This window comes from Ricinus communis, chromosome 5, assembly GCF_019578655.1.
Source record: "Ricinus communis isolate WT05 ecotype wild-type chromosome 5, ASM1957865v1, whole genome shotgun sequence".
NCBI classification, from domain to species: Eukaryota; Viridiplantae; Streptophyta; class Magnoliopsida; order Malpighiales; family Euphorbiaceae; genus Ricinus; species Ricinus communis.
Window position 1 is genome coordinate 6,869,572 of NC_063260.1, and position 14,683 is coordinate 6,884,254.

General features: G+C 32.0%; 2 protein-coding genes and 1 long non-coding RNA gene across 3 annotated transcripts; all 3 read right to left on the minus strand.

Annotated features, from left to right (window-relative positions):
• Positions 1-652: 652 nt before the first annotated feature.
• Positions 653-5,994, minus strand: LOC112536383 (putative 57 kDa heat shock protein). Its single transcript, XM_048373542.1, has 3 exons — positions 5,949-5,994; positions 5,627-5,843; positions 653-1,004 (listed from the first exon to the last, which is right to left on the minus strand). Exons 1-3 carry the CDS (start codon positions 5,992-5,994, stop codon positions 848-850), a joined length of 420 nt encoding a protein of 139 aa, XP_048229499.1. The 3' UTR covers positions 653-847.
• A 1,246-nt stretch (positions 5,995-7,240) lies between these two features.
• LOC125370137 lies at positions 7,241-8,045 on the minus strand. The gene is made up of 2 exons (XR_007216024.1): positions 7,819-8,045; positions 7,241-7,721 (listed from the first exon to the last, which is right to left on the minus strand). It is a non-coding gene; the product is annotated as an uncharacterized LOC125370137 (long non-coding RNA).
• A 5,264-nt stretch (positions 8,046-13,309) lies between these two features.
• On the minus strand, positions 13,310-14,452 carry LOC8265557 (small heat shock protein, chloroplastic). Its single transcript, XM_002528884.4, has 2 exons — positions 13,996-14,452; positions 13,310-13,900 (listed from the first exon to the last, which is right to left on the minus strand). The coding sequence occupies exons 1-2, from the start codon at positions 14,225-14,227 to the stop codon at positions 13,491-13,493; spliced, it is 642 nt and encodes a 213-aa protein (XP_002528930.2). The 5' UTR covers positions 14,228-14,452; the 3' UTR covers positions 13,310-13,490.
• Positions 14,453-14,683: the final 231 nt, after the last annotated feature.

Genomic DNA, 14,683 nt, shown 5'->3' on the forward strand with positions numbered 1-14,683 from the left:
ATAACTCAGGAAGTGGATCTAGAGAGAAGGGATACTGCATTACATCTCTCAAGATATCTTTTTCTTTTTCTTCTCTCAAAGAGAGACTGATCATTAGGATTGGGTTAATAATAATAAAAGCTAGCTAACCATTAATCATCGACTGAGAAAACACAAAGCATGATCATTCCCATTTCATGAACAAGCAACATATATATAGTAATTAATACCACAAGATAAGTAGCTAATTAGGTAAACATGATGAACTCATTGAATTATCAAGCAAGTGGAACTCCATCCATCAACTCAACATCAACCTGGCCCTGCACGATTGTCATGGGTAACAATGAGACGTTGCCCATGTACTCATGCTTATGATCCTCATCATCATCCACCTCCATCACTTTTCTAGCTTTTCCAAAGAACCTGATATCCCCTCCCAGGCCATTAACACTTGCATCTCCTTTTGCGATACCAGGCATGTCTACCCTCAGAAAAAGACCGCCATCAGCTGTGGGCTTTGCTTGATAGGCCTCCTTTGACCCTTTTGTTACATATGGGTGCTCATCTATGACTCGCCCACAAGATCCACCTATCATAATCAGGAACGTATAAGAGACATAATAAAAGATGACTTTGTTGATATGAATAACAGAAACAATAAAGCAAAAGCTATCATGGAAGAAATAATAAGATCAACAGAATAAACTATATCAACAACCCAAATGGGATTGAAAGTTGAATACCTGAAAGCTGTTTTCCAAACCCTACATATAAAATACGAGCAAAATCATTAGAAATACATAGACATAGAGAAAGCAACGGCCGAATAGTACACAACACGAAGAAATTAAAGAACTAAAATAAATTAAACAAGAACCAACCCACCATTCAAGCAAGGTTTTCCTTCAAGGTTATTAACTTGAACTTTTCGAAAGATCTTCCTGACCACACCATCTCCCACATCAGCCTTAACTTTAGAGATCTCACAGCAGTTGCAAGAAAGGCTGAAGGAAGAGGCATAACTGTTGTTAGAAAAGCAATGCAGAATTATTTAAGTATTTACGTGTCTTGTTAATTTACTTAGTCAAATAAATTAGCTATTAAAAGTCCTAGTCTAAATGAGTCAGTTAGTAGTGGTCTTATTTTCGGAGTCTTTTTCTGTTAGTAGGTTGCTTCCTTTATTTTTGTAAGTCTGTTATTTCTCTAGTTGTATTTAAGAAGCATTTGGATTCAATAAAGATAATCACTTCAGTTGCTACCTTTCTTCTGCTATTGCTATAATTTTTTGTTTTAAACACACTTATTTTTATCATCTGGTATCAGAGCCTCCACTGAGGCCTGAGTTTTTTTGTGATGGCAAGCAGCAGCATGTCGAATGGGAGTGAACATTTCCCAACCAACAATACCGATTTTTAACGGCAGCAACTATGATGTTTGGAGTACGAAGATGAAAACTCTCTTTATTTCCCAAGATCTATGTGATTTGATAGAGAAAGGCTACAGCGATGAAGGTGTAACGGCCGATGCTTTGAAGGACATGCGAAAGAAGGATGCGAAAGCTCTCTTCTTCATTCAATAAGGAGTGGATGATGTTGTTTTCTCTTCTCAAATTTCTGCTGCAACAAAAGCAAAAGAAGCATGGGATGCTCTCATGAATGGGTATCAAGGCACAACAAAGGTACTCACTGTCAAGCTACAAATACTTTGTAGAAAGTTTGAAAGCTTCAAAATGAAGGATGGGGAGAGTATAAATGATTGTTCCAACAATCTCATGGGCATAGTCAATCAAATGAGGAAATACGGAGAAAATATTGTTGATCAGAAGGTTGTTGAGAAATTGCTGCAAAGTTTGACCCATAAGTATGATTCTGCGGTGTCAGCAATAGAGGAATCCAGAGACTTTAACAGTCTTGACAATTGATGAATTACTGGGTTCCTTACAATCCCATGAAGATAGATACAAAAGCTATGAGGAGAGCTCTTTGGAGAAGGCATTTCAAACTAAACTGAGATTTTCAAATGACCATGAGGGTGGCAGTAGCAACACGAATCGTGGAGGTTATTCTTCTCACGGAAAAAGAGGAGGTAGAGGAGCTAGAGGAGGTGGACACTTAGGTGACAAAAATCAACAATCTCAAAGCGAAGGTGAAACTCAAAACCATAAGTTCAGGTGTTATTATTGTGACAAAATTGGTCATATTGAAAGGTATTGCCGTGTAAAAGAGAGAGATGAAAAGCAAGCTAATTTTGTTGAAGAAAAGGATAAAGATGAGCCTGAATTTTTATTTCTTGCTTGCTTTACCACTAATGTTTGCTCTTCAAATGTATGGTATATGGATAGTGGTTGTAGCAGTCATATGACAGCAAATTTGGAGGCATTTATCACCTTGGATAGGTCAGTTAGAACAAGTGTGAAGACAATTGATGGCACAATCCGCAAAACTGAAGGAAAGGGAGTAGTGAAGTTGAATTCTTGCGAAGGCAGCTGCATCAAAGACGTGCTTTATATTCCAGATTTGGACTCCAACTTGTTGAGTGTTGGGCAATTTTTAAGAGAAGGCTACTCATTACTCTTTGAAGATTTATCATGCTCTGTTTTTACAGATAGAAGTAAGGATAAGTTGCTGCTCAAGGTCACGATGGCAAAAAATAATATGTTCCCTATCAATTCGAGTGATGAGAATCAAGCCCTTGTTGTCTCAGTAAATAATGACAATTGGATATGGCATCACATATATGGTCACTTAAATTTCTATTGCTTAAAGTTGATGTTTGATCAAAATTTAGTGGATGGATTGCCCTCCATTCAGCATGAAAATGATGTGTGTGAAAGTTGTGCACTTGGGAAACAACACAGAGAGTCCTTTCCGAAAGGGCATGCGAGGAGAGCTACAAAACCTCTTGAGTTAGTTCATGCCGATGTTTGTGGCCCAATGCAAACTCCATCTCTTGATAATAACATATATTTTCTTGTGTTTGTTGATGATTATAGCAGGATGACATGGGTGTATTTTCTTAAGCATAAATCAGATGTGCTGTCTTTTTTCAAAACATTCAAGTCTCTTGTTGAAAAGCAAAGCGAGTATGAGTTGCAGACACTGCGAACAGATCGTGATGGAGAATTTTTGTCCAATATTTTCACCAAATTTTGTGAAGATTGTGGAGTTTGGAGGCAACTAACAGTAAGCTATACACCCCAGCAAAACGGAGTCGCGAAAAGGAAGAACAAAAGCCTTGTCGAGATGGCAAAATGCATGCTAAAAGCAAAAGTCTTCCAAAGCACCTATGGGCTGAAGCAGTGCACACGGCAGCCTATATCTTGAACAGAAGTCCAACAACAGCGTTGCAAAATCTAACACCATTCGAAGCATGGAATGAATGGAAGCCTAAGGTAACCCATCTTAAAGTTTTTGGATACATTTCATATGTTCATACTCCATCACAACAACGGAGTAAACTTGATGATAACAGTGTTAAATGCATTTTTGTGGGTTATAGTCTTAATACCAAAGGCTATCATTTTTGTGATCCAATTGCTAAAAAGCTTATCATTAGTCGTGATGCTTTATTTGATGAGAAAAATGCATGGAATTGGGATGAGAAACAAGGCTGTCCAGAATTTTTTCAAATAAAGGAAATGGATACACAAGAAATTAATGCTAGTGATGGTGGTCAGAGTTTAGGTTCTTCAACATCTTCAACAAACTCATCCAGTCCGATGAATTCAACACCAACAAATTCTCCTAGTTCTGAAGGTGGCACATCATCAAGCGGATTTTCTACACCTCCAAGAAAATGGGGTTCATTGCTCAAAATTTATCAAAGAACATAAAGGAGTTTACATGCTCAAATTGAAGAACCCAATTGCTTTGAAGATGCTGTGGTTTCAAAGGAATGGCTCACTGCGATGGATGCAGAAATGCAGTCTTTAGAAAGAAATCAAACGTGGGAGTTAGTTGAATTACCTGAAGACAAGAAGGTGGTTGGGTTGAAATGGGTTTATAAACTCAAATTTAAACCTGATGGCACAATTCAAAAACACAATGCAAGATTTGTGGCTCGTGGGTACATGCAAAAAGAAGATATTGATTTTGAGGAAACATTTTCTCTAGTAGCTAGATTTGACACTATTAGAACTATTTTTGCTATTGCTGCTCATTACAAGTGGAGTGTGTATCAATTTGATGTGAAATCAGCATTTTTGAATGGTGTTTTGGATGAGGAAGTATTTGTGGAGCAGCCAAGAGGGTATGAAGTCAAAGGCGAAGAAAACAAAGTCTATCGCCTCAAAAAAGCTTTGTACGGGCTGAAGCAAGCTCCAAGAGCCTGGTATGAAAGAATTGATGGGCATTTCACAAAAAATAATTTTGAAAAAAGCGCAAGTGAACCAACTTTGTATGTAAAGGCAAACGAAGCTGGAGAGGTACTCATTGTTTGTCTTTATGTAGATGATTTGGTGTATACTAGTAATAGTGCTAACATGATTGCTGAATTTAAGAAGCTAATGATTGATGAGTTTGAAATGACTGACATGGGATTGATGAGTTACTTTTTGGGGTTAGAAGTGCATCAATGTGCTACTGGAATTTTTATTTCTCAACCAAAATATGTGAGAGATATTCTTGAAAGGCCAAAATTGCAGGACTGTTATCCTGTCAAGACTCCTATGGTTGTAAATCAAAAGTTCAGTATTCATGATGGAGAAGAAAAGGCTGATGCAAGTGTTTATCGTAGCTTAATTGGGAGCTTGCTTTATCTCACTAACACTAGGGCGGACATTTTACAAGCTACAAGTCTACTGTCAAGGTTTATGCAAAGTCCAAGTATGGTGCACTATGGGGCAGTAAAAAGAATTTTGCGATACCTAAAGGGAACAAGAACTTATGGTCTTTGGTACAGTGGTGATAATCTGAAATTGAGTGGTTTCTCGGATAGCGATTGGGCAGGTTTAATTGATGATCGAAGAAGTACTTCAGGTTACATTTTCAGTCTTGGTTCAAGTGCAATATCATGGAGTTCCAGGAAGCGAGTACATGGCTGTAACATCAGCGGCATGCCAGGCAGTGTGGTTACAGTGAATTCTGAAGGATGTGAAGCAAGAGCAAACTGTGACTACAATCTTCTGTGACAATCAATCCACCATTGCCATGACTAAGAATCTTGTTTTTCATAGTCGAACAAGGCACATTGAGACGTATCATCACTTCATCAGAGAATTGGTAGCAAAAGGATGTATTGAGATTGCATATTGCAATACAGATGAACAGCAAGCTGATATGTTCACAAAGCCTCTCTCTTTAGCCAAATTTGAAAAATTCAGGCATTTGATTGGTGTTATGGACTTCTGCATTAAGGGGGGCTGTTAGAAAAGTAATGCAGAATTATTTAAGTATTTACGTGTCTTGTTAATTTACTTAGTCAAATAAATTAACTATTAAAAGTCCTAGTCTAAATGAGTCAGTTAGTAGTGGTCTTATTTTCGAAATCTTTTTCTGTTAATAGGTTGCTTCCTTTATTTTTGTAAGTCTGTTATTTCTCTAGTTGTATTTAAGAAGCATTTGGATTCAATAAAGATAATCACTTCAGCTGCTACTTTTCTTCTGCTATTGCTATAATTTTTTATTTTAAACACACTTATTTTTATCAACCGCGGCCATCCTCCTCATTTGGGGACCTTTTCGGTGCTTCTCCTTCAAAAGAAACAGATTTCTTGTCTTCACCAAGTGAATAGCTGAAAAGATCCTTAGAAACGCCAGGAAGATCCATCCTCAAGTAAAGACCGTGGTATTTTAAGATCTTGAACTCAACAAAACCTTTTCTCCCACTCCATTGGAACTGATTGTTGCTTGCATAAAATCCATCTGTTTAACCGAAACAGGAACAGAAACAGAAAACAAGAACAAGAAATGCATCAAGCAAATGTATATATGAAATCATTAGAAAATAGTAATGGCTTTGAACAGTACCTGAAGAATGAGGAGTCAAAATGTTGAGAACATCTGTGTCCTCCATGGAAAAATATTGCAAAACAACAAAGAGAATTTGTAGGATACGGCAATGGCAGGGGTTGTGAGGTTTTTCTCGCAGGATATGCTTTTTAATGAGGAGAAGAAAAATAACAACGCCTGTCAAGTGATTTTTTGGTCCTCCCTCAAAAAATGACTTTGTCTTCTACACTTGAAGCCTGCTCAATTCGCAAGAATATTGCTTTTGGAACTAAATTCTGATTCTCTCTTTTTCATTAAATGAGTTGTGATTTTTGTGGCCAAAGGCCTCTTATGGAAAAAAGAAAAGAAATTATTGTCTTCATTTGTTCCGATGCATTTTAAATTCTTGGGCATTATTTGGAATAAATCATATCAATGTTTTGGTGTAATTTATTTCTTTTAAAATACTTAAAAAAAAAAAACTCCTACACATATGAACTCTTCAAATTATTTGAGGTGCAAATATTTGAGAAATAACTGCAATTTGGTTAACTAAAAGAAGTAACGTTAATCCTTGTCTGTTTATTAGACGTAATCCACTCTGCATCTTTTGAGAGAAAGCTGCAGCAGGCAGACAGTTGCCTAATTGGTGCAAGCAAATCACTGCACAAGCAGCTAGCTTTTGTTGTATTTCGCTTGCAATCAGCCAGTAGGCAAGTATTGGCACCAATTGTTTTAGGGGAAGGTTTCCATGGATTTAGGAATCTAAAACTTACAACGCAAAAGAGAAAAAAGAAAAACTTGCAGAATAAGACAAGTTATCAGGATAAAAAAATTGTTGAAGTTACATGAAAATGAAAATGGAACTTCTTTTCACCTTTCTTAGTCATGGAACTATCAATTATTTATTTATTTACATATTCTAACTCACAACTTAATCAGTACCTGAACCATATTCTGGGGTCCAAAATTAATAAAGATCAACCCTTTATATATATATATATAATCTCATTGGTTAAGGAATGCGAAAAGAAATGTTTTTGCTAGCTAGCATAATGTAAATGCTATCTGTAAATTAAATAATAATTATCACTTAGATGCCTGCTGAGTCAAGCAATGTTTCTCAGTACCAAAAGAGTTGAGAAAAAAAAAAGATTCAAATCATGAACAACTCTAAAACTAGTGCTTCCTCTCTTCAACATCAAAGATCCATGAAAAACTTAACAAACTGAAAGAAAGTGTATTAAAAGAAGAAGCATGCTAAAGAAGGGCCAGAAAAGCAAAAAACAAAAAAAAAAATCAAAGATACTAAACATAACAAAACATTCCAATTAAACATAACTAATCAAGTTCTTGCATATATATATATAGAAAGAAGTATCTTAAAATCCAAGATAAAACAGCTCCATCCGTCCTAAAATAAAAACGAACTAAACAGGATCATCATAATACTAAGAACTTAAACAAATACCCATTACTACTGCAAGAAATAAGGAGACTTCATTTGTTGGAGTGGTGACCTTGGGCACAGAAAGCAAGAAAACGCCATGCTTGATCTCGGCCTTAGCCTCAGTGACCTTGTAAAGCGTAGGATTCAAAGCAAAAGACCCACCAAATTTCCACCCCTGAAAGCCAGCCACTGGTCTTGCTTAGCATCAGCAAAAGAATGAATCATCTCATTATCAATCCACATCTTCAAGTCCTCCTTGCAGCAACCTGGCATGTCAATTTTTTAATACATCATGTTGCCTACATGGGTCACCTGATGCGGTTGCCTTGGACCAGATTTCAGAAATGGGTTACTATGCTCACCTGCAAAGTTTTAAAATAAAAAGAAAAAAGAAGGGAATAAAAGAAAAAGAAAGCACTTTGTTTATAATATTATAAGATGGAAAAGAAAGAGCATCACTTTGTGTGTTGCTGAGTGGTGGATGAGGTGGTGGCTCAGTAGAGGGAGCTAGAGAGTTGTTGGACATGGAAAATGCAGAAGCAGCGCCTGTTTGGGTATTCTTCACCACAAAGATTCGCTTCATTTTTCTTCTTTCTGTTTTGCAGAGAGAAAATGGTGTATATTTTCGCTTTTTTAGGGTTCTTTTTGAGAGAGAACATGAAGTAGAAGGCAGCTTTATATGGAGAGTGAAGTAGGCAAATTTTGTGAACGGATATCCATCTAACTCGATTCTATTTATATTAATTATGTCTCACTAATAAACTTTAAAAAAATTTCAAAAAACAATGCAGTTCTGGACAACTTTTTCATTGATTTTTAATCTTTAATTTGAAAAAGAGATAGGGTTAAATTAAGAGCTATATATTTCTATGAAAAAAAAAAAAAAAGGAACAATGCACTGTAAAATGACCATATATAGGAGTGAGTTAATAACCGAGATCGCCTCAAGTTTGAAATATATTTTATTTGAAAATATTAATAGTATTTTAATATTTTATTTATATAAATGAGAATAATAAAACAGAATAAATTTTGATAACACTGAAACTACTCTGAGAAAAGCTACAAAGTGATGAAAAAATTCATAAAATACTAAAACTAATAGTAAAAAAGCTATGAAGTGATTAAGAATTTTATTTAAGTAATTAAATGAGATTATTTTATTCTATTAAAATCAAAATTAAAAATTTAGCTTGTGAAAGAATATTATTATCTACCACCAATTTTGCTTATAAAAGAAGATTTGCAAACCTATATATGAATGAGAGTGTATAAAATGTTTCCTAGTGAAATATAAAATCTCCATTTTGATTAAAAATACTTTATCTTTTTACTATATAAATAATAAATTTTAAATATATATACATATATCCTATATATATTCTATCTTATTATTATAGGTAATATATCTTATCTATAACGAATTTAAAGTTTATGAATATACTAAGATGAGTTGTTCTATTTTCAAGCTTAATTTAGATTTTTAACGAATTAAAAATAAAATAAAGTTTGGATTCTTATATTTCTTAAACAAGCTTAATGAATTAAAAAAATAAACTAAATTCAAATTAAGGTTCAACCATTTAAATTATTTCAAGTCCTTATATTATATTATTTATAGGTATATATATAATTAATAAGAATTAATAAATTAATACAAACTAAATATAAAATAAAATAGAAAAAATAAATAATTAATATATAAACATAATAAATATAAATAGAATGAATTTAGAATTCATAATTCTATTAATATTAGTAATATAATAAAATTAATTATTAATATTATATATTTTTGAATTTAGTACAAATTAGTACAAATTGAATATTTAATAAGAAAACAAAATAGAAATAATATGAAAGATTCATATACAAATTAATCACGTGCCAGGAACCAGATTTGAACTGGTGACACAGAGACCAAAGGTCTTGAGCAACCGATCCGACAAATCAACTCAAAAGATAAAAAAATATCGTTAATTTCTTCATGCTCGTCTCAAGTTCGAAGTACTATTTGTACAAATAAGAATCCTTTTCGTTGTTAGCATTATGGTATTAAATGATAATAAAAATTCAATAAGATTGATCTTTTGGGTCCACTTCAATATATATATATATATATATGTGTATGGAAATAGGTAAGGTACCTTCTTGTTCATATATTAGATAGCCAATTTGGTCGTGTGTTAATTTGTTTTTGTTAATTATAGAGTGACCTACGCATTCTTCTCATCCAATATCACACTTATGAATCAATTAATCTCATTATTCAAAGTGCCTTGCAATTTCTTTTTAAACGAAGAGACACAAAACAAAATGCGTAGAAATGAGAGTATTTTATATATGACGCGGTTGTGAGCATTGTATCAATCAAAGATTCAAGACTCAATCACATTTGACTTCATGAATTTATGGACCAATGATCCTCAGAAACCTCTACACTACACTTTGCATTTCAATTCAATTTTATGTAACTAAACCCAAAAGCTACCTTTTATGCAAGATTCTGAGTATTAGTTTCAGATTATGAAACTTGTATAAATTTGTTTTACTAAGAAAAAATTGATACTAAATCCAAAAAGAAACACTTATGAATCAATTAATCTCATTATTCAAAGTGCCTTGCAATTTCTTTTTAAACGAAGAGACACAAAACAAAATGCGTAGAAATGAGAGTATTTTATATATGACGCGGTTGTGAGCATTGTATCAATCAAAGATTCAAGACTCAATCACATTTGACTTCATGAATTTATGGACCAATGATCCTCAGAAACCTCTACACTACACTTTGCATTTCAATTCAATTTTATGTAACTAAACCCAAAAGCTACCTTTTATGCAAGATTCTGAGTATTAGTTTCAGATTATGAAACTTGTATAAATTTGTTTTACTAAGAAAAAATTGATACTAAATCCAAAAAGAAAATGATATTCAACAGTTAAATGATATATGAAAATGTCAATGTGGATTGAATATTAATGCCACTTCTGGTATGTATTTTATATTTTGACATTAAATAATTGATATGTATTTTATCATTTAAAACTAATGAATATTCGTTAATCATCTATCAGTTTGATGTATAGATGAGGATGAATACCAAAGATATAATAAAAATTAAAAAAATAATAATAAAAGAAAAATTAGTGAATTTGTACGAGCATAGAGCGAAGCGGGATACAATTGGTTTTGAACAAATCATTTTGTAAAAATGGGGAATCGAATTCAATGAAGATGCTTTCGGAAATAGATTGGAGTTGATAAAAGACACGAGAGTAACAAGGTCAATTTGGCTTGTGATCGGTTCAAATTATGTATAAATATTTAAGGGTATTTTAAAACTTTAATGATATATTTCTATATATAAAATGGTGAAAATATGTGTTTTTGCCTCACTTAAACTTAATTGTCTATTTTCAAGAATATTAGCAAAAAAAGGAAAATATGGAGCTAAAAGAAGCTTAATGGACATATTCATGCCAAGGCCCAAGATTAAGATGCATAGACTGCTAATTATAAGGCCCAATGGATATTTTAGTCATTTTGTATAATTATTAGGATTTATATTAAGAGTTATTTATGGAATAGTATTTGGTGAAGATTAAGATACTTTAAATTTTATCTCTTAGATAGACTTATATTAGTATACTCGTCTCTAGAGAGATTTATTTAGAGGAGGACTCTCCTCTATATAAATCTCTGCAAGGAAAAAGAAAAAAAGAGGGGAGTTTTCTCTTATCTGCTCTCTACACCTGCCACCATTATTCTCTACATAATTCTCTACAGTTTTTCATAAACACTTTAGTTTTAGTTTTCATTGTTCTTTGAGGATCTAAGGAGCTTTTCAAGAAGTAGAGACTGCGGACCAGTCTTCTTCCTACTTGAAGAAATTTTGGATCTTGAGGGAGCTTTTTATTTTATTATTTTATGTCTTTCTATTTAATACCATGATCATTGGGTTAAATATGTTAGGCTAGTTTTCATAAGTGTTTAGTTTAGTCTTTCTACTTTTGTATGAACCTTGTTATTTATTTATTTAATGAATAATTTCTTTACCTTCATATCTTTATTAGTTTTAGTTATTATTGTTAGTTAACCATCATATTAATTTAGCAATAGTAATTGCTATGAAAATCTTTAGGTTTAAAAGTATTAGAAACATCATCTTTACTTTAATCTATGTTGATATAAGAAACCTAAGTTACATCATTAGCTTGAGTGATTTAGGGAAAAAAGCACATCACCATCTCATTCATTAGATTTAGGCTTAAAATAAAACAAGGAGATTACTAAGTAAATGGCTAGATTAAATACTATGTTTTAGCATATAGTTTTAGATCATAAGCATTTGCATTTGCATTGTATATTTATTTATTGTTTAGTTACTTTACTTTATGACTATTATCCTCTCAAACATACGATTTAGAGTGTTTATATTTACTTTTATTGTTTTGTGTTGATAATTAGTCTTCATAATAAGTGGCCTCATAGTTCTTTGAGAGATCGACCTCGTGGTGAACTTACCCTTATTATAGAAACGATTCGTGCACTTGCGAGTATTAAAAAAGACATATCAGCTTGGCAATGAATTGGGTTAATCCTGATGTTTGAAACAAGAATTAGTTAACTAAATGCTATCTCTAATACTTCCTCCCTCCATTTCTGGTTATCTTTCAAATAAAATTTATGATTTTTAGTTAATAACGTTAATTTTCATCGATATAATAAAAGACTTATCTTTCTAAAACAGAAAAATATAAATTATTAGGACATATTATTTACTGTTAAGTAAATATTACACAAAAAAAAACTAAAAGCTCAGCATTTTATGTTGGCTTATTTTAAAAAAAAAATAGACCAACAATTTTAATCTAAAGACTAAATAATTTTAAATTATAATTTAAAACACGTATAACATACTTTTCAAATAATAAAAGAAAATCAACATATGTTTTCCAAACTGATATGATTTAATGTTATTTTTTCCTTTTCTATTATCAAGAAATGAATTACTTCATATTTCATGAGTGTGCTTAATTATTTATTTCCTTAAACATAATTTTAGAAATATACAATTCTTTTTCTTTTTATGTTGTAAAAATAAATATATAAAAATAAATAAATAAATAAAATACAGAAATGACATTCGTCAACTAGTATAAATAGAATAATTTTTTTAATAAATAATTATATTAAATTCATGAATCAATACAGATAATAGCTGATAGTTGATATCTATCGATGCTAATTAAATTATTTAATAAAATTTTATTAACAGTTACTGTTAGTATATTAAATTTATTATTAAAAATATAATTATCGTTAAATATGTTTTATTTTATTTTATTATATTTAATAATATAATTAATAAACATAATATATAATAATCAAAAAAATTATAATTAATATACTTGTTATTAAAAATATCTATAATCATCATTTTAAAAATAAAATTTTATATTTATATCGTATTAATTTTAATTTTAAATGTTATAATCTTAAATATTATAATTATTAAAATTTTAAAAATAAATTTAAAATAAAAATTATCTATTTTAAAATATTAAAATTTAATTATATAAAATCAATTTAAAATAAATTATTAATAATAAATATATAATAAAAATAATAATTTAAATAAATAAATAAATTAACTGTCAATTGATAAATAATACAACCACCAATTAATTATAACTAAATTAGCCATTAGATTTCTATTTTTTAAAATTTTACTAAACACTTTAATAATATAAATGAAGCGCATTAAATCTTTAAATAAAAAATTCTCATACACTTAATTAATCTATAATATTAAATCCTCAAAGAGCTATATATACTATACTAAACACTTTAATAATATAAGTGAAACTATTAACTACGTCAAATATTTTTAAACCAAAGTTTCAAGTGTATTAATCTATAATAGTAAATCCTCAAAGAGCTATATATACTTTACATTCTCCTTTTATATCAAGAAAAACATGTGTGCACTTATTAATTACACGTTTCATCATTAAGAAGAAGGAAACCAAAAAGAAAAAGGATTACAACATACTGAAAATCAAAGCACAAAATTAATTTATTTAGACAACTTCTGCGCTCCAACAAAAAAAAAACCACAGAAAGCTCACTCAATTTGAACCTCATGAACATTCTTCCTCTCATCTTCTTTAGCCCTGGGCACAGCAACTTTTAAAACACCATTCTTCATTTCAGCCTTAATCTCATCAACCTTGTATTGAATTGGACTCAATTGAAGCCTACTAGAGTACCTCCTTCCACTCCCCTCATCTTCTTCATTTTCTTTGGGCCCTTCTCCTTTAATAACCAAAGTGTCATGCTCCACACACACTTTTACATCCTCTTTGCTTAGCCCTGGCATGTCCAATCTCAAATACAAAGCATCATCATCTTCTTTCACATCCCACCCTCTTCTTGCATACCCTCCAGCTCCTACTGATGGGATATCCATTAACTGGTCCATCAAGTTCATGACTTGGCTTAGAGTTCTTGTTGGTGAAAACGGATCTATCCCATCTGTTTAAATCAACAAATAACCCCAGAATTAGGAATTTGATATTTTCAGTTTTGTCTATGAAATTATGTGCGTATATATATATAATAACAGGTACCTAGTGGAAAGAAACCAGGAGGGGGGTCGCGGCGGCGAGAGAGGCTGCGATTATCGGAGCTGCGGCGATCAACGTTGACAGTGCCGAGATCATCATTGCCGAAGTTGGTGACTTGGGTATCGGTGTTGAATGAGCGAGAAACAGAGGATACTGTAGAAGCAGAGCGAATAGGGTTGATGGGCTTGGAGAAGAGAGATGTAGTGGCCCTTCTTAGAGCTATTGATGAAGCCATTTCAATTCTTTTCTTTTTTCTCTTTTGCCTGAATTTTTGAGCTTACGGTTCTTTGATCTGTTGTAAAGCGTAAGGAGTTGGAGTTCTGGGGGAAGGTTAATATAAAGGACAGGTAGATTCATAAGGAGGTTTGGAGAAGGGAAAAGAAAGTTCGAGAGCTGTTGTGAGTTGTAGTTCTAGAATTTCTGTATTTTCTTTTCTTTGGAGATAAAATGTTTCTTCGAAAGGAGAAACGACAAAGAAAAAAAGTAACTTCTCATGCTTTTTCTATAAGGAGATAATAATTCTGAACAAGAATTAATTTTCTTTGGTACTCCCTTTGCATCAGACTAATAGTACCTGATTATTTTGCAGTAGCATCCTTGTATGATTTTTTTTTTTTTTCCGCACAAATAACATTCAGAGATTACACATGTAACCATCTCAATTTCTGTCCAGAAAGCACCCCTTCCCCTA

Coding starts and splice junctions, on each gene's coding strand:
- LOC112536383 (XM_048373542.1), bottom strand. CDS start 5,994: ATGGAGGACACAGATGTTCTCAACATTTTGACTCCTCATTCTTCAG. Junction 5,844..5,948: donor TTTGACTCCTCATTCTTCAG/GTACTGTTCAAA, acceptor TCGGTTAAACAG/ATGGATTTTATGCAAGCAAC. Junction 1,005..5,626: donor GAGGAGGATGGCCGCGGTTG/ATAAAAATAAGT, acceptor TTCTAACAACAG/TTATGCCTCTTCCTTCAGCC.
- LOC8265557 (XM_002528884.4), bottom strand. CDS start 14,227: ATGGCTTCATCAATAGCTCTAAGAAGGGCCACTACATCTCTCTTCTCC. Junction 13,901..13,995: donor TCCTGGTTTCTTTCCACTAG/GTACCTGTTATT, acceptor TGATTTAAACAG/ATGGGATAGATCCGTTTTCA.